Below are 21,243 nucleotides of genomic sequence, written 5' to 3' on the forward strand. Positions count from 1 at the left end.
CATGCAATTGCCAAAAGACTCAATTGAAGTTGTAGTTGACCCTATGAATTCACCTCTAGTTCAAGATTAATCAATTTAGGTATTAGCTTCATAATGAGTTAATAAGAATCATTTCAACTCGGAGTGATTGATCAATGACTTAGTTCGGGAGGAACGCAATACCAACATCATGGAATTTCCAAAAGACTCAATTAAAATTAAAGTTGTAGTTGACCCCATGAACTCACCCCTAGTTCTAGCTAAATCAATGGAAGTTGTAGTTGAACATATAAACTCAATTAAAATTGTATAAAAACAAATGTTCAACCTGTTGCAACAGATGACTTATCTATTGAAATTTATCAAATAGATTAAATCATCTGTTGCAACAGATTAACTATCTGTTGTAAATTATCAAATAGGTGTTGCCATATGTTGCTACAAATGACTGAGCCGTTGGAAATTTTCAAATAGAAATTGTAATCTGTTGCAAAGTATGACTTATATGTTTTAAGATTTTTTTTATTTTAAAACAATTTCCTTATTTTCTATCCGAGATAAAAAATATAAAATACTAAGGCGGTAAAAAATATTACTTGGATAACTCAAAAATCTCCTCCTTGAGTAGTCTTATCTTGTCTTTTCAATGTCACCGTCTCCTCATGCCCCTTAAAAGTTATTAATAAATATATAAAACCCATATCTAGAATTCTCTCTCCTTCAGTCATAAATTAACACAACTCATCTTTTTTTTTTAATTCAGATTCAAAAATTCTCTCTCTTCTCTTTAGGGTAATCACAACCACATTCTTTTCCCTTTCTTTTCTCTCCTCTTTCTCTTGAGGACCTTTTCAGATCTCAACCGATCCCCCTAATATCTTTGCTCGATTGAAATGAGTGTTCTGATCTCTTTGCTTTTTTAAAACAGGTATGGTTCACTATTTCTCTTTACTTCTTGTCCTCTTCCTTGTATGTTATTTAAATTAGATATTTATATCTGTTGTTATTATTGATTTACCCATTACCAGTTTTTTATTTATTGATAAATGGGTGTTGGTGTTGTTTGAACATGTGGTGTTTGTGTTGTTAATGGTGTTGGAACATATGATATTGTTTCTTTGTTGTTGATGTTTCAACAGTTTCCTCAACTTTTGGAACAGACGGAGCAACTGTTTGAAGAAATCAAACTAGTAGCAAGGTTGTGTTGATTTATTCCAACAAATGACCCATCTGTTGTAATATGTCATTCATCTGTTGCCGTAGATGCGTTGCCTGTTGCAAAGGATGACTCATCTGTTGAATGAATGGGGAATCTGTTGCATCAGATGGGTCATCTGTTGATTCATTCAATTTTGTGTTACCCTTTATAGTGCTCTTTTTATTCTTCTCTTGTTTGACATCAATTATTTTCTCTTTTTTGCAGATTAAAGAAAGTGAAATAGGATAAACTTTTGCCCAACCAGCATTAAAGGCTAGAGTAAAGATGGGTTCGGAGAAATAAGCTGCTTGCAGATGGAACCACTTTATATGTGGGAGGTATGTATTATTGATCAACCTATCGTGAACACACATGCAGTACACTGTTTTGTGAATGTAGGTTCTTTACCTGTTAGGCGTTAATCTTTCAAACAAGATATGACATTTTACAGCTAAGATTGTTAGGTTTGAACTGGTAAGGCTGAGGGACCAAGTAGGTGGTGTCAATACCCTGTTACGATTTATTGAAGATTTTACTAATGTTTATGTGTCAAGTTTTGAGAAGGGTTCAAGTTTTTGGTGGCTGTGTAAACATTTAAATAGTGATTGGACTGATTTTAAGGGTTCAATGGACTTTTGAAAGGCCTCCAAAGCCTCGCACTATAACAAACAAGAATGGAAAACCAATAGAAATTTCCCTGGTCCAAATTTATATGGATGGGTTGTTTGAGGAGACTATTATACAATAGAAAATGGTTGGAAAAATACCTGTACGAGAAGGGGGAGGTGGAGAAGACCATATATCAACTCAGACCTTATTTAAGAAGAAACACAGGGTAGGAAGAAAAGTGTAGCAAAACTGGCAGATGAAATTGACATGAAAAAAAAAAAAATAAATGAGCTGCAAATGTGAAAGTGTATCCAAAAATGAAAATCCATCAGTCCATTTTGAAAAGAAAAATGCTAAAGTGGACTGGAGTTATGTGCTCTGTTCGAGGACTGCAACTAGCTAGCATGGCCTGATTGAAGACCTATAAAATACAGGACCAGAACTCTAAGGTTGTAGCTTTGCGAGCACCGATGGTGGTAAGATTGTCTGTTATAATTGAAACCTGATCCAACAACTCCTGAAGTAAAAATAAAGGATCAAGCCAAGGTGGCGATTGAAGTTAAACTTGTATCCCATGCCTCTTGTTTATGGCTCTGTTCAGGTCAAAGGTAGTGGAAACAACAAGGCATGGGATTTCTGCCCAACTTTAGACCTTCTTGTTTCTACCGCCATTGACCTGATCAGAACCACAAACAGAAGGCATGAGATGCAAGTTAGACTTTAGATATTAACGCCTTGGCTTCTCTTATTTTTACTTATGGAGTTGTTGGTACAGGTTTCATTCTTGACTGAAAATCTTACCAATCATTTATGCTCGCCAATCTACTTCCTTAGAGTTCTGGTCTTATACTTTATGGGTCTTCATTGAGGCCACACTCGCTAGTTTCAGTCCCTAGCTAAGTGTCCAGCTCTAGTTCTCTTGAGCATTTTTCTTTTTCAAGAACGACTGACGAATTTTAATATTTGGATACACTTCTATATTTGAAGCTCATTCAGTTTTTTCATCTTTCAAGTCAATTTCATTGGCCAATTTGCTAGAAGTTCCTTACTTGCTTCCCTGTGTTTCCTCTTAAACAAGGTCTAAGATGATATATGGTCTTTTCTACCTCCCCCTTCCCGCACAGGTATTCTCCCAAGCACCTTCTATTGTAAATAGTCTCCTCGATCAACTCATCTATATAAATTTAGACCAGGGAAATTTCTATTGGTTTTCCATTCTTATTTGCAACAGTTTGAGGCTTAGGAGGCCTTTAAAAAGTCCATTGCACCATTAAAATCGATACACTCACTATTAGATATTTACACTGCCGCTAAAAACTTGAATCCTTCTCCAAACTTGACACATAAACATGAGCAAAATCATTATTAAATTGGAATAGGGTATAAACACCACCGTCTTGGAACCCTTTGGAGTTATCAGTTCGTACCTACCAAACTAAGCTATAAATGTAGGATCTTGTTTGAAGGATCAATGTCTAATTGATAAAAAACTGCATTCACAAGATCATTGTAATTTATGTGTGTCAGTCACGATAGCCTGATCAATAATACATAACTCCCATGCATGAAAGTGAATCTATTCATTTGCACACACCTTATTTTTTCTATTCCGTCAATGTCAGACAATGTTTATTCATATGATAGCTATTAAAAAGAGGTGAATAGTTATGACTTTTTGTCTAACACATTCAAAACATTTGGTGAATCAAATTCCTCATCTGTTGCAACTGATGAATCAACTATTAGAAGAAATCAAAACATCTCCTCCAACATATGGTCTATCTTTCACAACAGATAATCTATATATTATAATATATGTCTCATCTGTTGCATATACAGACCATTTGTTGCAACAGATGGTAAATCTACTACGACAGTGGGTTATCTGTTATGACAGATGGACGATCTGTTGCAATAGCTTAATAGTAACGGCTATTATTAAGTCTCAAACCATTTTGAAAAGGTGAGAAGTTTGAATGTAAAGGAAAAAGTTGCAAATTTTCACAAAAAATAAAAAGCCAGCAGTTTGAATATAATAAATACAATGGAGTTGAACAGTCGTGCATTTTATCCTAAAATATTCAAATTCAATCCTCTATAAATAGATCTCTCTTTAATCTTCATTCTATTCCACTTTTATTTATTTCTTACATTTTTTCTTTTCGTATTACATCTTCAACCACTTCTATTCAAAGAGCATATTCCTTTCTCGTTGAGGTAAGTTTTTTTCTATGTAAATCTACCAGTTGGTTATGTTGTATTATATTCAGACTCTTTTCTTTACTTTTGTGTTTACATTTTTTGTTAGGCTGATCCTGTTTGGGACATTGTTATTTTTTGCGACACCGTGAGGGAACTTCAGAGGCAGTTTAACGACCTGTAGAGTAAGTGGGTCACCATGAGAGCAAGGATGTTCAGAGAGATACAGAGGCTAATGAGGGCCCTTCTACTGCCGGTTGATTGGTCGGCTGGCAATAATAATGATGATGATAATAATAATAATAATAATTAGAACGTGTTTTATTCTTTTAGCATGTGTATTTTAACTTTCCTATATCGGATCTATTCCTAATGTGTTTTATTTTTTATTTAATGAAAAATTTATTTTTTGTCAACTTTGATTTTTTAATTCTTATTTAATTTTCATTCTATCTATTTCTTCTTCTAAACATAAATGTTAACATGTCGACGGTTGGAGGTAAAGAGCAATTTTGAATCCAGTGGCAATAGAAATTTAGGCTTTTGAGTTCTTTCAGCAAATGGACCATGTGTTGGAATAGATTGGTCATCGGTTGGGTTTTTGTCAACAGATTATCCATCTGTTGCGACAGATTTATCATTCGTTGGAGGAAAACATTCCAGTTTGATGATAAACTATATTGTGTTCTTCTAGCTAATGTCCATCTGTTGCAACAGATGGATATTCTGTTGATAATGATTGTGGTCTGCTGTATTTAGTTCATGTTTTTCCTCTTTTTATTAATGCACAAGTTATTAAAAAAGATATTTTGTATATAATTAATGATAACATTATGTTCACAACAATGAGTTATATATTTAAAAGTACACAATAAACAACAACACAAGTTTTTGCAATTACAACAATCATGGTGGATTACGATTCGAGCATGTAGTTCTTTTGTGGCCAGCACACTTACATACAGAGCACTTATTTCTTCTTGATGAAAATGATTCTCTGACTCCACACCTCTTCTTAGATGGATTTCTTCTTGGTTTTATAGTGCTTGGGTCAATATATGGAGGAGGTATTAATCTCCCCAAAAGCTCTACAAGAACAATCCAAGATTCTTCGGGAGACACCGGAGTATTATGCCCACGATATGCCATTGTATATTTTCCCACCGAATAATATGGACATGAGTGATCATAAATTTTAGGTCCATATTTTGAAACGTATTGAGCTCGAAGCGCTGTCATAGCATGTGGACATGGGTATTTGTCCAAGTTAAAAGCTCTGCATATACAAGATCTTGTTTGAAGATCGACCATGGCAACATCACCATCACTGGTGATACTAAATTTATGATATATTATTTGATGAGATAATAACCTATTCCCATGACCGATGTTCGTTGATATTATTTTTTCCACTTCTAGAACAAATGGGGTTCCCGCGTCATCGAACTGCACACGTCTTTCGTTAAAAAATTGGTCATACTTCTTGTTTATTTTTTCAAATAGAGCCTTGATGGGAAATTCTCTTTCATCATCAAATAATGAATTCATCAATTCAGCTATGTTTGACGTCATAATATTGTACCTATACAAAAGAATCACTTAGTACGACATCATACTAAATTTGTAACTCAAACGAGACATTAAATTCACAAGAATGTACCTATTTGCTAGACAAAATGCCCGAATCCATCTCTTGAAACTGACATGTATGAGATGTTCTGCTGCCTGGGGATGCATATCCGCTATTTGATTAAAATTATCTAAAAACTCCTCTTTACTATATGCTTTAGTTGCTCTATAAAAAAGGGTCACGACCCTTTTGTTGTGAAAGTTGGTCTGAATGTTCTCTCCAAGATGCCTGACGCAACAACCAAAGTTGAAGTAAAGAAAATTGAACTTATCTTGAATCAATATTCATTGGAGGTTATCATGGTGTATACACTTGGTAGTGTCGTAAATAGTGTACAATCTGAGGGAATACTTGGATGCCTATCCAAAGCAAAACATAACTCTTCAGTATCTTAGACGTATCTTTGCAGTTGTTCAAAAAAAAATCATAAGAGGCATTATATTCCTTTTTCGCTGCACAAAAAGCGATAGGAAAGATGTGATTCTCTACATCCTGCGTCACCGCCGCTAGTAGAACTCCATTATACCTGCTCCTTAAGAAGGTACCGTCGATGGCTATGCCTTTTCTCAAATATCGAAAACCTTGAATCCAAGCACCATAGGATACAAAAAAGTACTTGAACCTTTCATTTTCATCAACATGCAACACTGTCTTACTTTGGGGATTTGTGGACTCAAGCAAGTAACGTAGGCATCTATGACTGCATACCCATGCTCGTGTATCCCCTTAACCAAGTCCTTGTCAATCCCCATGGCCATATATATCTTTCAATAACTGACCAGGATACCAAATTTTGTAAGGAGTTGATTGGCCATAACCCTTGTAGAAGGGCCTTTGCCATCGAGGAAACTATTCTTAAAATATTCACCGAGGACCTTTGATGTGGCGTGAGGATTTTGGCCAGAGATATGCTCCGAACCACATGTGTGATACTTTTTATGTTTATGAATGATGAATCTGTAAGAACTTATGTACTTCACCGCTCTCAACCACCACTTGCAGTTTGGATTAGCATGTTTGTAGCAAAAGACACTACTCGAATTAATCACCTTATTTATTCTAAAATCTTTTTCAAGCAAGAAATAAACAAAGTGGTAGATAGTTCTTTTTTGTCCTTGAATGACATTCTATTAAAAAAGTTGGTCCCGTCGTCTTGAAGATTGCCAAACTGTGTCGATCGAGAAGAACTGCCCACCGTATTGGTCGCATCAACGGGCGTAGGTGTTTGATCATCATCTGGAATATTCATGTCTAGATCATCCAACCTATCATCAAAGTTGTCTTATTGTAGTTCTTCTTATACATTTTGGTTTTTATTCTCTCTCGTCTTTTCAACTATGTACACCCTTAACACTGGCTTGGATTAATCACATAGATAAGCATGCAACCGAACCTGATAGGTTATCTTGAAAGGTAGTACCCTCTGATTTTCAAAAGAGCTGTGCATGTAGCTGATGACAAGTTCTTCTGGTTGATAATTCAATCCACAATAGCTGATGATTAAGTTCACAAAATATCATATGAAACATTACTTTCGACTGTCACTGTTACCGTCTCTAGCATTTCACCCTCCTTTCAACACCATACATATCGATTGCTCTTCTCTATTCATTGACCATGACAATCCGCCCCTATTGTTATTGATCCCTCTATTAGTAGTACCTAAATTAAGTCATTTATTAAAAAAAGTTAATAGTGATTTCATAGTGTCGTACATGAATCCCAACAGATGAGTAATCTGTTATAATAGGTGAAAAATAAATTGCAATAGGTAAGTGATCAGTTGCAACAGATTACTTACCTGCTGGGATTTATGTTATGCTCCTGAAGCTGATTTTAACAGAAGAGTCATCTGTTGTAACAGGTGAATCATATATTGCAATAGGCTATATATCTGTTGCAACAGATGAAGCGCCTGTTGGGATATATGTTACAGTACTAAGGCACCTTTGAAGCTGATTTCAATAGTTGAGTAATATATTATAACAGATAATTAACCTATTGCGACAGAGGACTTACTTGTTATAACAAACGTCACGTCTATTAGAATTGAGTTCAGATTCTATTACAACAGGTTACTAATCTTTTGCAACAGATATTAACCCTGTTGCAACAGATGACACGTCTGTTAGAATCGAGTTCAGGTTCTGTTGCAACAGGTTACTAATCTGTTACAATAGATATTTATCATGTTGTACCAGATAACTAATATGATACAACATATTGGTCATATTTTACAATAGATGACCCATCTGTTCGATTCATGTTACGGTACTATAGAACCATAAACGTGAATCCAACATACGAGTCTTCCATTGAAACAGATGTTTCATCTTGCGGAATAGATGATTGATCTGTTTTAACAGATGACTCTGATGTTACATTCATGTCTGCGTGCTATTGTTGAAAAAATAGCACAATGGCAGTTACCCAAATAACAAATTCAGCTAAAATCATAATTTGACTTACCAAAGTCTCCTATAAAGTAATGCCAAAGTGGAAAGTAATGTACGAAATAAAATCTGACCTAAGAAATTGGTCAAATAACAGCAGTAGCGGTAACAACAATAACAATAATGGTCAACAAGAAGAAGATGAATATGATAATGAAGTAAAAGATGATGATAATGAAGCAGAAGATGATGAAAAAAGTAGCAGCAACAATGAACAACAAAAATTCTTAAGAGAGAGAAAACAACAATGGATGAGAAAAGAGAAAAATACACCTTTTCCCCCCTTCGTTTCTTGTTATATTAGGTAAATATTTTGATCAAAGTGTAAATTTAAAAACTTATGGGTTATTCTCAAACTTATCCAACTTTCTCAATCCATAATAAAATAATTATCACCTCCACTCAATTATTAAGACTTGTGTCATCTACACCTCATTTTCAAACTCTTTTGTCACTTTTAGCTCAAAGCCCCCTCTTAGTTGGCATGCCATGCCATTAAATCACATTTTTTAAATAATAAGTCATTTAATTCATCAAATTCCTTTACTAAAAATTATAACTTGTTTTTTCTAAAATGCATTAGTTTAATTTTCCTATTTAGGAATTTTTTACCAAAACTTAATCTTTACCTTATTAATTTACATGAAAATTAAAATCTTTAGATAACTTATTTACTTTAGTGATATTATTTTCTTTAGAAAACAACTGATCTTTGTAGGCAATTATATATAAAAATCTGAATGATCATCTAGGAAAATAGTATGAGAATTTCTTCTTAATAAATTAATATATTTTTTTAAATGAGATAAAATTATTATTTTGATTAAATGAGTTTGCTGAGTTAATATGTTTATTATTTCTTTTAAAATGATGGCTTATTGGTATGACATGCTAATTAGAAGAGGAGGGAACTTATGAGGTATTTAGTAATTTTTTGAGAAAAATATTAATAACTGAGTGACATTATTGTCTTAGCAAACACAAAGAGTGATTTTTATATGCGACTCCAAAAATATTGATAACAATCCAAGAAAATAACTTTAGAAAAAACTGAAAGTTTAAGTAATGATAAAAGATTTCTAAGCATAAAAAAATCTTCTTAATAAATTAACATATTTCTTTTAAAAAAATAATAAGAATATAATTTTGACTAAATAAGTTTGATGATTTAAATAGGTCTATTATTACAAAAATAATTTAATAACAAGACCTGCCAATTAGAAGAGAAAGAGACATATGAGATTTTTTTTTTTTTGAGGATAATAATGATAGTTGAGTCATATTATTATCTCTAAAAAGATAAAAATAATTTTTGTAGGAATTCAAAAAGTATGAGTGACCATTCAGAAAAATAACTTTTGAAAAAATATATGTCAAGTTTTAGTACCGATAAAATTTTTCTAAGTATAAAAATTTCTTTTTAATAAACTAATGTATTTCTTCAAAAATAAAATAAAATAGGATTATAGTTTAGTTATATGAGTTTAATGAGTTAAATAGGTTTAGTATTTTTTTGTAATTTTTTTTTTAATGCATGACATGCCAACTAAGAGATAAGAAGACTTTTGAGGTGTTTAGTATTTTTTTTAGGAAAAAAGTGATAGTTGATTGATATTGTGATCCTAAATGAAACATAAGTGATATTTGAAGAAAATTTTCAAAACTTGGGTAACTATTTAGGGAATTCACTTTTAGAACTCTATTTTCATACACTAATTTTCATATTCATTAAAAAAAAAAAAATCATAAAATTGAACTAGATAAAAAAATAAATAAAATAACCTAATTAAATTTCTCAAAATATGTACAAAGTATAAACTATACATAATTAAAAGTTGAACTAAAATTAAATAACTTCAAACGTAAAAAAGAAAAAAAAAACAATTAATAAGTAAATTTGTACTAATTAATATTTGTTTTCTCAATTACATACTACTACATTTGACAATTATTTAATTATGTAATTGCTAATAAAAAAATTAAATAATTAAAATAGAATACATAAATTGTCCATTCCCATGTGTTGGGGTAGTTTTCAATGTATTGAAAAATAGTTAAATAAAGTAATGTTAGAAACTCAAATTTAGGATGAAAAGGGCAAAAATATCTAAGAACTAACTAGTTTATAGTGTAAATAATTTTTTTTTTTTATTATTATTGTGGCCAAATTTGGGCCAATTTTTTGTGGCCAAATTTTTTTTTCCATAAAATATTATAGATGAGAACACATAAACAAAAAGAATGTTGACTTGATGACATGAAATGGATCCTTAAATTGCTTATTCGCATGACCATGGGATTGATCCATGCTGAGGTATTAATTTATTTTAGTGACAATTCACAAGTTTGAAATCCAATATCGCACACCCGGCAATAGCATATTTTTTTTTACTTTCAATCGTCCCTGACAACCTTGATTAAGTTTTCTGTGAATTTTTCCAAGTTGTGCTTTTTCACTTGAAGATATGCCATATACTTTTTCTCCTTCTCTTAGTAAAATGATGGTTGCTCATCTGATACGCCAAATCTCCGCTGTAAAATGTGTAATTCACAACATTTATATGAGAATTATCTCCATGTATATCTCGACCCAATTTTTTGATACTCCGCTGTAAAATGTGTAATTCACTACATTTATATGTAGAGAGAATTATCCCCATGTATATCTCGACCCAATTTTTGATACTCCTAATTTGGTAAGGAAAGATCACTTTTAACTTTCAGGCACATATAAATTTTGAACGAAAAAGTCAACAAGGTAATAGTAAAATATGAGAGCCATATATTGTTATATTCCTTCTACGGGTACGCAGAATCTATATAGTAGAAACAATAACTTCAACTAAATTTCAAGTGTATAAACAAGAACACAATGAAGTATATCAAATATTATTTTATTTTTCAGAAGATAGATGAAACAAAAATGAATAAAACCAAGTCGTCCGAATTCACGGACTTTCCTTAATGCATATAAATGGAGTATTCCAAAGCCAAGCAACAATGACAATGCTAGACATCTCTTATTTCTTGCTTCACTTATCATGTAGGGTAAGTATTCATCATTATAAACACTCCAAAGTTCCTTTCTCCCACCAATGTGGGAGAATTAGTAAACTTTTCAATTTTGGGAGTACACTTTCCAAATTGGTGTCTCCTCTTCTCCACCATTTTTTCTCCATTTTCCGTTCACACTTGTATGAACCCAACATATACACAATAGAGCATAGAATAGAGGTGCAACTTGTATACAGTTCAGAGCGGTATTATCAATGGAAATCAGTTTACTCAGGTAATCTTATTTTACATGCTGCAGGAAATAATGCATGAATTATCTATACAAAAACCAGAAGGGACTTGTGCTATTTCTTCATCCCTCTTCTCTTTTGACGTTTCCTCTGTACCTCAATTTTCATAATGATCATGTACAGTTGCTGGTTGAAAATTCTCAAAAACCATTTTGGTCTCCCTGTTAAGAAAATGACATCCCATCATCTCCGCAGTTTCTTAAGACAAAGGAAATCCACATAATACAGCATTTCTTGAATATGCATCATTTTCAAATGTATCAAGCTGTGGACCTCTGGGTATGCGTCCAATCAGGTGGTTCTATGAGAGATTCAGGACAGCAAGAGATTTCAGAGAAGCAAGTTGTTGAAGAATGTTCCCCGACAGTTGGTTCCATGATAGATCTAACGACTCAAGAACAGATAAATTTCCAAAGGACTGAGGAATAGGTCCAATAAGGCTGTTATGGGCCAAATTCAGCCCACGGAGTGAAGAAAGATTGCCAATGGATTTTGGTACATCACCTTTAAATTTGTTATTTGAGAAATCAATGGTTGTGAAGATAGAAAGAATCCTCACAAGTTCAATCTTTTTCCCTTTTATAGCCAATGTCAAGGAATCATGATATTGAATTCGTCCAATATACCTTAAAGGATTTCCTGTTCCTGTTCCTGTTCGATCTACGATTATCATGGATTTCAAGTTGTTGAAAAACCTTTCTGATAGATTTCCAGTGAAGTCATTATAAGAGAGATCAAGGATTTTCAGCTTTGAGAATAAGACTTGGTTTCGTGAAGTGGTAATCCGGCCATGTAACCCATTGGATCTCAAACTAAGAACTTGCAGCCTAGGAAGTGATCCCAACCATTTGGGAAATGTATCATTCAACAAGTTTTCTGCAAGATCAACTACTTCCAGCGCTTTGCAGTTTGCCAGTTTTCTTGGCAACATTCCTTCTAGTTTATTTTTCCGCAAATTGAAACTTCTCAGAGTACTTCCCTAACCAAAATTATTTGGAATTGTCCCACTAAAATGATTGTTGTGCAGGTCCAACACTGAGAGACTCGTGCTCATGTTTACCAAACATTTTGGAATTATTCCACTCAGGCTGTTATTAGACAAATCAAGAATCACAAGGGAACTCATTTTGCATAAGGACGAAGGTAACTTCCCAGTAAAGTTATTGTTTGAGACTATGAAGAGGAACATATTGGGAGGTGGAGCAGGTAGTTGTCCTTGAATCAAGTTAGATTTAATATCAAGATAAACAAGTTCCTTGAAGTGATGAAGCGGGTCAATAACCGTTAGAAAGTTGCTTGAAAGATTCAAATAAGACACTGACACTTGCCAATTAGACCATGCCCAATCCGGAATTTTTCCATACATCTTATTGTTGGAAAGATCTAAATTACCAATGTTTTTCACAGCTCGTAGGTAATTTAATTCCCTTATGTTGCAAGAAGATACATACAAACTTCCAATAGAATTTGGCAAGGTCACATCTTTTTGGCTGGAAAACACAGACAGATTGTTAAAAGAAAGACCAAGTCGTCTAAGTTGTTTGCAGTTTGAAAATATACCAATATCTAGACTGCCTGAAAGGCTGTTCGTAGAAAGATCTAGTGTTGTCAAGTTCATTAGTTTAGAAAATGTTGTGGGAATAGGTCCATGTAGCTTATTCTCACCCACATCAACAACTTCTAGCAAGTTGTATTTAAATTCCTTAAGTTGACCAGTAAGTTGATTGCCTCTCAAAACTAAGTACTTTAAGGAAGGAAGATCAAATATCCAAGATGGTATTTCTCCGCTAAGCGAGTTATCTGCTAGGAAGAGCAAGATGATATTGGGAAATCCGGTAGCGATAGAAGGAATAGGACCAGTTATAGAACAATTTGATATCTCTAAACTCTCCAGCTTTGTCAGGTTTGTAACTGAGGATGGAAAAAGCCCTGTAAAGAGGTTATATGATAGGGATAAAGATTTGAGATTGGTAGAGTTACCGAAAATATTTGGAATGTTGCCGGTAAGGTTGGTAGATGAGATTTCAAACTCAACAAGTTGCACAAGATTTGAGATTGTTGAAGGCAGTGGACCACTGAAATTGTTCGGAAAGAGTCGCAAAGTAGTGAGCTTTGTGAGATCCCCAATAGTTGGAGGAATGTTTCCAGAGAAGTAGCAGCCTGATAGATCTAAAAAACTTAAAGATTTAAGATGACCAATTGAGTATGGTATAATCCCAGAAAAACCGGACAAAGAAAGATCTAATTCCCTACTCCCTAAGTTAAAGTATTTGTAATCTAGGTAAATGGTAAACGCCATCAGGGATATTCCCAGATAATTCTGTGCTGAGAAGATTAAGAACTTGCAAGGAAGAGGAAAAGTTTGATGTGGGCAGTGACGAAGAAATGTATGTAGAGGTGAGGTAAAGCTCCCTTAATTGAGTTAAGTTCTGAAGGAGCAATTTGAAAGTGTGAGGTCCAAATCTCAACTCCTCAAGACCTGCAGAAAGATCAAGTGACATTAACTTAGATAGATATGAAACTTGTGAAGGTATTGTGCCTGAAAAACCCGAATGCGAGAGATTAAGATGTGTCAAACTTGGAAACCAGCCAAATTTAATTGAAATTTGGGAAGGGGAGAAATCATTGTAAGCTAAATTAAGCTTTTGCAAATGAGAAAGTTGGAAGAGTGTGCTGTTGGAATCAATTGTCCCATGAAGTTGGCTGCAACTAAGATCAAGCTCAGTTATTCGACCGGTAACACCATCACACGTTACTCCATCCCAAGTACAGCAATCAGTGCTTTTATTCCAAGAAAGTGTCTTTGGATAAGGGAAGTGATCATTGGATTCACAATCAGCAGAAGCATAGTCATCTATAGCCAATTTAAGCTTCAATAGTTGCAAAGCCAAATTCTGTTCTAGCTGACATAAATGACGTGAAAAGATAACAAGTGGATATTGTAACCTAAAAATAACAATAAGAAGAAATAGGCAGCCCATCTGCACAAAAACAAATTAAAAGTGGAGAGGATAATTCACACTAGGGCAAGAGCAAAGATTTTATACTTGAGAGTCGGAATATCTCCTTGACTCCTTCTAAGAAAAAAAAAAAGGCATTTTGGTACACTAGAACTCGCGCTATGTGGGGTGGGTGGGTGGGTGGGCTGTAGGTGATAAAAGAGTTTTAAAATAAGGTGTAAGTGACATAAGTTTTAATAATTGAGTAGAAGTGACAATTACTTTATTATGGATTAAGAAAGTTGGGTAAGTTTGAGAATGACCCAAAAATTTTTAAATTTGCACTTTGATCCAAATATTTACTTAATATAATGGGAAATGGAGGGAAAAAAGGCGCCCTTCTCTCTCTTCTCATCCATTGTTGTTTTCTCTCTCTCAGCGATTTTTGTTGTTCATTGTTGTTGCTGTTTTATTCACCATCTTCTGCTTCATTATCATCTTCTTCTACTTCATTATCATCTTCATCTTCTTCTTGTTAACCATTGTCATTGTTGTTGTTGTTGTTACAGCTACTGTTGCTATTTGACCAAATTCTTAGGTCAAATTTTATTTCGTACATCACTTTCTACTTTGGCATTACTTCATAAGAGACTTTGGTAAGTCAAATTAAGATTTTTAGTTGAATTTATCATATGGATAACTGCTATTGTTCTGTTTTTCCAACAATTGATAGAACCCGATCATGAATCCAACATAAGAGCTATTTGTTTAAACAGATAAATCATCTGTTGCGACATATCACTACAAAAAACAAGTCTAATTATGGAGGTTTATTTGCGGGGGTTATTTTAACCCCTGTAAAATTATATTAAATGTGGGGGTTAAAAATGTGCCACTAAAAATTATACATTTGCGGGGGTTTTAACCCTCACTATCCATCCAAAAAAATAGCGCCAACTCAAAAAGTATTTTCCATTTTCCCCTCAATATTCATTAATAATAGCCCCAAAACATTTCTCTCTCTCATTTTTCTCCAAAATAGCGCTAATTAGGGTACACCAGTCATTGATAGGCTGCTACTCTCTGCTCCAGCCATTGCTACTTCGGCGTCTCCGGTGGTCGGTCATTACCTTTTTCTCCGGTGTATTCAAACTCCCAACTTCTAGGTAATTATTTCTTATTTTTAATAACTATTTTTCTGCTAATTATACAACACTCAGTGTTAATCTGTGCTTCTTTGGGGTTTGCTAATGTATGTATGCTATGCTTATTCCAACTGGCAAGATTTTGTGATTTATGTATTTGATTGATTATTATAGTTTTGTATCTTTGATTTAGTTTGAGGGGGACTGGGTATTATAGTTTATGGGAATAAAGTTTGACTCTTTAAGTAGTGAAGTTAATTAGATTGAAAAGTTGGTGGAGAATGTCTTGGTTGAAGTGATTGAGTCAGCGATTTTGGGTATTATAGTTTATAAGAATGTCTTCGTACGTTCACCTTGTGTCATACTGGTAACTTTATATACTTGTATGCTTACTGATTCATTAAATTTATTTGACATTGTTTTTGCAACACTCTCTCGAACCAGGAAACCTGAGACAACTTTGTTTGCTGAACTGGATGGTACAGTTTCTTTAAGGGAGCAAAATAGCTTAAATACTATGAAACCGCCACTCTGGTCATTTAGCTCTGGGCCATCAATTTGTTCTTCTTATCAGGCTCCTATTAATTACAATAACAGCAGTGAGGTATCATCTGATATAGGAAGTGGTTATTTCATTGACTGTGGTCGTGGAGATGATTAGGAATTGTATGCACACAACAAGCTTGGTAAATTGATATTGTCATTAAATTTTATGCAAGTCTCTGTACATTCTTGGTGCTATACAACGAGAAATGACATTCACTTAACATTGATTGATAATAAGGCATAATACCATTTTTTTTGGGAGAAAGGTAACAGAGAAAAAGGTTCCAAATAATGAAGCGTGATACCAATTACTATAGTATTGTCAACTGAACCTCCAGCGAGGTTAACAAATGAAATGAATATTTCGTTAATTTGGGAAATACTTAAGACCTCCCCTCTTTAACGTCACAATGTGAAGGTGTTAATTCTGAGCATGGTTTAACCAATATACCTCCTTTCTACGTAGTGGTTGATCGAGGGCAATTTTGGAATTAGGTTAAGCTTACAGATGACATAACCCTTGATAGGACGGAGTGGAGGACGCGAATTAGGGTAGAGAGTTAGTGTGTAGGAGTACGTCTGTGGTGTTTTGGTGATACCTATGTAGAAGTAATTGAAAAGTTGGTGGGTAATGTCTTGGTCATTAACTTTTCTTGGTAAATAGTTTGCTTTCATATAACTGTTTGTTTGTTGTTATTCTTCACCTACTCTGTTAGGTGGCACTTTCCGAGCCTCTTGTTATCGGTTTTCGATTTTTTCATGATTGTATTTTTTTTCTTGACTTGAAAGCTATCAACTTAAGTACTTTTTGCTTGTCTTAATCAGGTTGAAGGCTCATTTTCAAGACAATCCAAAAAACCTAGGTAATTAAGCTATAATTTGTGGGATATACTTTGAATGAACATCATAGTACTCATCATATTCAAGTGTTCTGGGCAGATCTTTTGAAGCATGATAAGATGTTAAGCAAGAAGGCACCTGCCCCACACCTACGTGATGTACCTAATTACCTGTTGGATCCAACAACACAAGACGCTAATAAGATTGTGAAGTTGGCCAGAGCTGCAATGGGCAATACTAATCCATCTCGTGGCAAAGGATCAAAGAGAAGGTTCAAAAGAAGTAGAGACCCTCTTAAAACTTTTTCAACTGAGGTATATCTCTGCAACCTCTACTTGCACTAGCTGTATATGTTGGCGATCTTACATTTATGTTTTGTGTACCACTAGAAATTTAACTTTATTTGGTTTTTGTCTACTTCTACCGTTGTTGTAGTTATCAAAGGATTTTCTCAGATGATGTGAGCAATCATACTGATTCTAGATAGGTGAAGAAACCATGCTTTCTCTAAAGTTTCAGTTCCTGAGAATTTTTTCTTTAAGTAGTAATATTTTTAGTCACAAACTTTCTTTAAGTAAAAATTTCTTGATGAGGCAAAAGTTCATCTTCTTTTTCTGTCTGACACTAGGGGCTAGTTTTGTAACCAAAAAGATCACTTTTAGTTGGTCAAACAAAAACAATATCGTTGAAAGAAGCTGGAGTATAATTACAGTTAGTTTGAGCTAGTAAGTTGATTTACGTTGCAACTGCATATATATACAGGTAGTTAAGGTATACACGAAGGGATAACAAAAAGAGATAGTTAAAATTAAGGAGCTCGTACCAAGAGTTTTGAAGCAAATTCAAAACCAAGTAATTGAATTCAAGGACCTTCTAAAAGATGATGGTAGCCCCAACATTGAATCCATTAAAAGGTATGCAATATTCTCTCAAATTTTGAACCATATTTTTAATGAACTCAGAATCTTGAATATCTCAAAAAGTTCATAAGGATTAATATCTCACTAATCCTTATCATCTGATTGTGTTTTATTACAGGCTCTTCCGTAAGTTTGATGATGATCATAACAGTTATTTAACACCGCCAGAACTGGAGAAGCTAACGAGAAATGTCAACTTCAGAGAGGTACACCTGAATCAGAAAACCTCTATAGAGGAAAACCACATTATATTGTGTTCTTGTCGTTGATATTGAATTCGAGAGGAAAACCTCTGAAGAGGTACTTCTGGTCTCATGGCCTAATATCAGACTCCATGTACAAAATGTTCACTTCTTTTTACAATTATTCTTGCTATGTGAGTGAGTACTACAGAGACAATGTATTGCTAATGTGTTCAAGAGTCATGAGCTTAGTCAGTAGAGAAACCAACAAATTCATAGACAAGTATGATGTTACCCTCGATGTCTGTATGTCATCGGTGCTATCTCAGTTCAAAATTATAAGTCCATAAGTAAGTTATTGCTTCAACTGTGTTAATGTCCCAATACTGTCTCCCTTTTGTTTCATTAGGCTTCACCAACGTCTTATCCAACTAATACTGACTGTGTCTTACTGATACTAATTACTAGGAAAATGCTGAGAAGATATATGTTTGCATCGATGATGAAACCATCAATTACTTAAACCGACAAGATATGAGAAGGGCTCTTCATGCAAGGCTTATTGGTGTTCGCAGCTGGGATGTCTGCAACACGTGAGTCTATCCACAAGCTTGTCTCTTAAGTTCCCCTCCTAAGACAATTGATATTCTTCATGGTCAGCTAAATATAAATGAATTTGTTTCTCAACATCACTTGCTACAAATGAAATTAATACAAAGTTATAGCACAGTTACAAGCTGAAGTTGTACAAATTATTTTTTCCTTATGCTTCCACAACATTTTGGATTATCAATTGCTTGACGTAGAGATACCGACCATATCTATAGTAGGATTGCTTGTCAAGGAGAAAATTCCAGTCTTAATCTACAGGTACTTGACATCTATATGTATGTGTATGTGTGAGAGACTTATGTTGCTCGAATTCTCCAAAAATGCTGCCATACCCTGTCGGATACTCTAAAAATGCTTTAGTTGGATCCGACATGCGCCCATTTACGTTTTTAAAGAGTTCGATCAACACTAATGTGTATATGTATATTTGCATACGTACCAGTGGAAAGTCAAAGTGCAGGTAAGGTGACGCCACTATTACCAATAAAAATAAAAATATGAAAAGTATTTGTAGGCTTCTCGCTGAACCCCAGTCACTGTAAAGAACTTTCATTACACATTCCCACGTGTGGAACTGAGATGTTTAGTAGTTCAATATTCATGGCATAAGATACTTAGAGATTGTAGAGGGTGGAGAATGTATGCGAGTTTTCGCCTATTCAAGTCTCCAATAGCATGTAGGTGGGTTGGGCAATGGGAGGACAGGCAGAATATATGAAATTTTCTTGTGCTTGTATTAGGAGGATAGAACGAGAAACAATTGATATTAGACTGCATTTTTTAACTCTGAGAGGAGGTAATGTGAACAAAATAAAATGGCATAATATAGTATATGGTATGTGGGATGTTTGAAGAAATTCCTAGTGTAATTAGCTTTTAACAAAGACGAGTAGGTTTCCATATGACAAGAATTCACCTCTGTTTTAACTTCTATTTTTCCTATTTCTCTTCGATGCTATTATTGTTTTGAAGACACACAAAAGAGCGAACATAGTTATTTTACATTATTAAGTTCATTATTATCCCTTAAAGCACTTTTGATCAACTATTTGATTGCCCGTTTCATCCATTATTTAACTCATTTGTGATTGTATTCCTTGGAGACACCATTATACCATATTTGATTTTTATACTTTTCATTTTTATGTAGCCAAGTGATGAGGCTAGTGGACCCATTTCACCAATGGATTCAAGGAGATCACGCGATGATAATGATCCTAACGATATTCTTTGATTTCGTTGCATTTGTCTTGGATATTCAATTATGACGATGTAATTGTGTGGTTGGAGTGAATCTTAGAATATTGAAGGCTTCGTGTTTAAATTTGATTTTGGAGTTTGAAGATAATAGTTAATATTGAAAATTTGGAGTTTGAAGATGTTAATGTTTAAAATTTAATTTTGAAGTTTAATGTTCAATTTATTTTTGATATGCTTGTCAATTATAATGTTTAATTACTCATGTTGTATTAATGATATATGAATTAAACAAATATTGAATTGTAGGTTATGCCTAAAGGAACTATTAAATTTGAGCTAAAATTAGAATCTATAATTAGTTATGAAAATTGATGGGTCCTACTATTTTTTTTTAAAATAAAACAATTGCGGAGGTTTTAACCCCCGTAAGTTTTAAATAAAAATTTATTATAAAAAGAATTAAATTTAGAATAACGGGGGTCAATAGCTATCGCAAATTAATTACGGGGGTTGTAACTGCCGCAAAATAAACCCCCGCAAATTAATTATGGGGGTAAAAAAAAAACTGCCGCAACTCGTTTGTGACGGCTCGTATTTTGGGGGTTTTGGGAACCCCCGCAATTACATTTTGCAGGGATTTTAAACCCCCTTAAACCGCAAAATTAACCCCCACAATTTGACCTTTTTTTTTGTAGTAGATGAGACATCTGTTTCAACGGAAGACTGATATGTTGGATTCATGTGGCCGTAACATGAATTGAACAGATGGGTCATCTGTTGCAACAAATGATTTATCTGTTTAAACAAATTAGTTATCTGGTGCAACGTGATATATATCTATTGCAACAGATTATTAACTCGTTACAACAGAACCTGAACTTGATTCCAACAGACGTGTTGTCTGTTGCAACAGGGTAAATATCTATTACAATAGAACCTGAACTCGATTCCAACAGATGGTAAATATCTGTTGCAACATATTAGTAACCTGTTACAATAGAACCTGCCTTGATTCCAACAGATCATCGTCTGTTGCAACAGGTAAGTCATCTGTCGCAATAGGTTAATTATCTATTGCAATATGTCACTCATCTGTTGGAATTAGCTTCAAAGGTGCCTCATTACTGTAATATCAATCCCAACAGATATATATTCTATTACAACATATGATTTACCTATTACAACAAATGACTATTATGTTAAAATCAGCTTCATGAGCGTAACATGAATCCCAACAGGTAAGTAATCTGTTGCGATCGATTACACATCTGTTGGGGTCTATTTATGGCACTATGAAATCACTATTAACTTTTTTTAATCAATGACTTTATTTAGGTACCACTAATTGAGGGATCAATAATAATAGGGGTGGATTGTCATGGTCAATGGATCGAGAAGAGCAATCGATATGTATGGCGTTGGAACTAGGGTGAAATGGTAGAGACGATAGCTATTATAGTCCAAAGTGATGTTTCGTATAATGATT

At 34.0% G+C, this 21,243-nt stretch overlaps 1 protein-coding gene and 1 long non-coding RNA gene across 5 annotated transcripts; one reads left to right on the top strand and one right to left on the bottom strand.

Annotated features, from left to right (window-relative positions):
• Positions 1 to 11,674: 11,674 nt before the first annotated feature.
• Positions 11,675 to 14,354, bottom strand: LOC107856855 (receptor-like protein 34). Its single transcript, XM_047400201.1, has 4 exons — positions 13,952 to 14,354; positions 13,670 to 13,852; positions 12,434 to 13,533; positions 11,675 to 12,352 (listed from the first exon to the last, which is right to left on the bottom strand). The coding sequence occupies exons 1-4, from the start codon at positions 14,352 to 14,354 to the stop codon at positions 11,675 to 11,677; spliced, it is 2,364 nt and encodes a 787-aa protein (XP_047256157.1).
• Positions 14,355 to 14,916: 562 nt separating this feature from the next.
• LOC107856856 lies at positions 14,917 to 19,847 on the top strand. 4 transcript variants are annotated; one of them, XR_007047640.1, is made up of 7 exons: positions 14,917 to 14,968; positions 15,405 to 15,478; positions 16,829 to 16,866; positions 16,943 to 17,157; positions 17,606 to 17,757; positions 17,882 to 17,969; positions 18,414 to 18,755. It is a non-coding gene; the product is annotated as an uncharacterized LOC107856856 (long non-coding RNA). The 4 variants fall into 4 exon arrangements; XR_007047641.1 differs by lacking the exon at positions 14,917 to 14,968 and adding an exon at positions 19,708 to 19,847 and having other exon boundaries at positions 14,978 to 15,478; positions 18,414 to 18,538; XR_001670693.2 differs by lacking the exon at positions 14,917 to 14,968 and adding an exon at positions 17,279 to 17,330 and having other exon boundaries at positions 14,978 to 15,478.
• The last annotated feature ends 1,396 nt before the right edge of the window (positions 19,848 to 21,243 follow it).

This window comes from Capsicum annuum, chromosome 11 (assembly GCF_002878395.1).
Source record: "Capsicum annuum cultivar UCD-10X-F1 chromosome 11, UCD10Xv1.1, whole genome shotgun sequence".
Classification (NCBI taxonomy): Eukaryota; Viridiplantae; Streptophyta; class Magnoliopsida; order Solanales; family Solanaceae; genus Capsicum; species Capsicum annuum.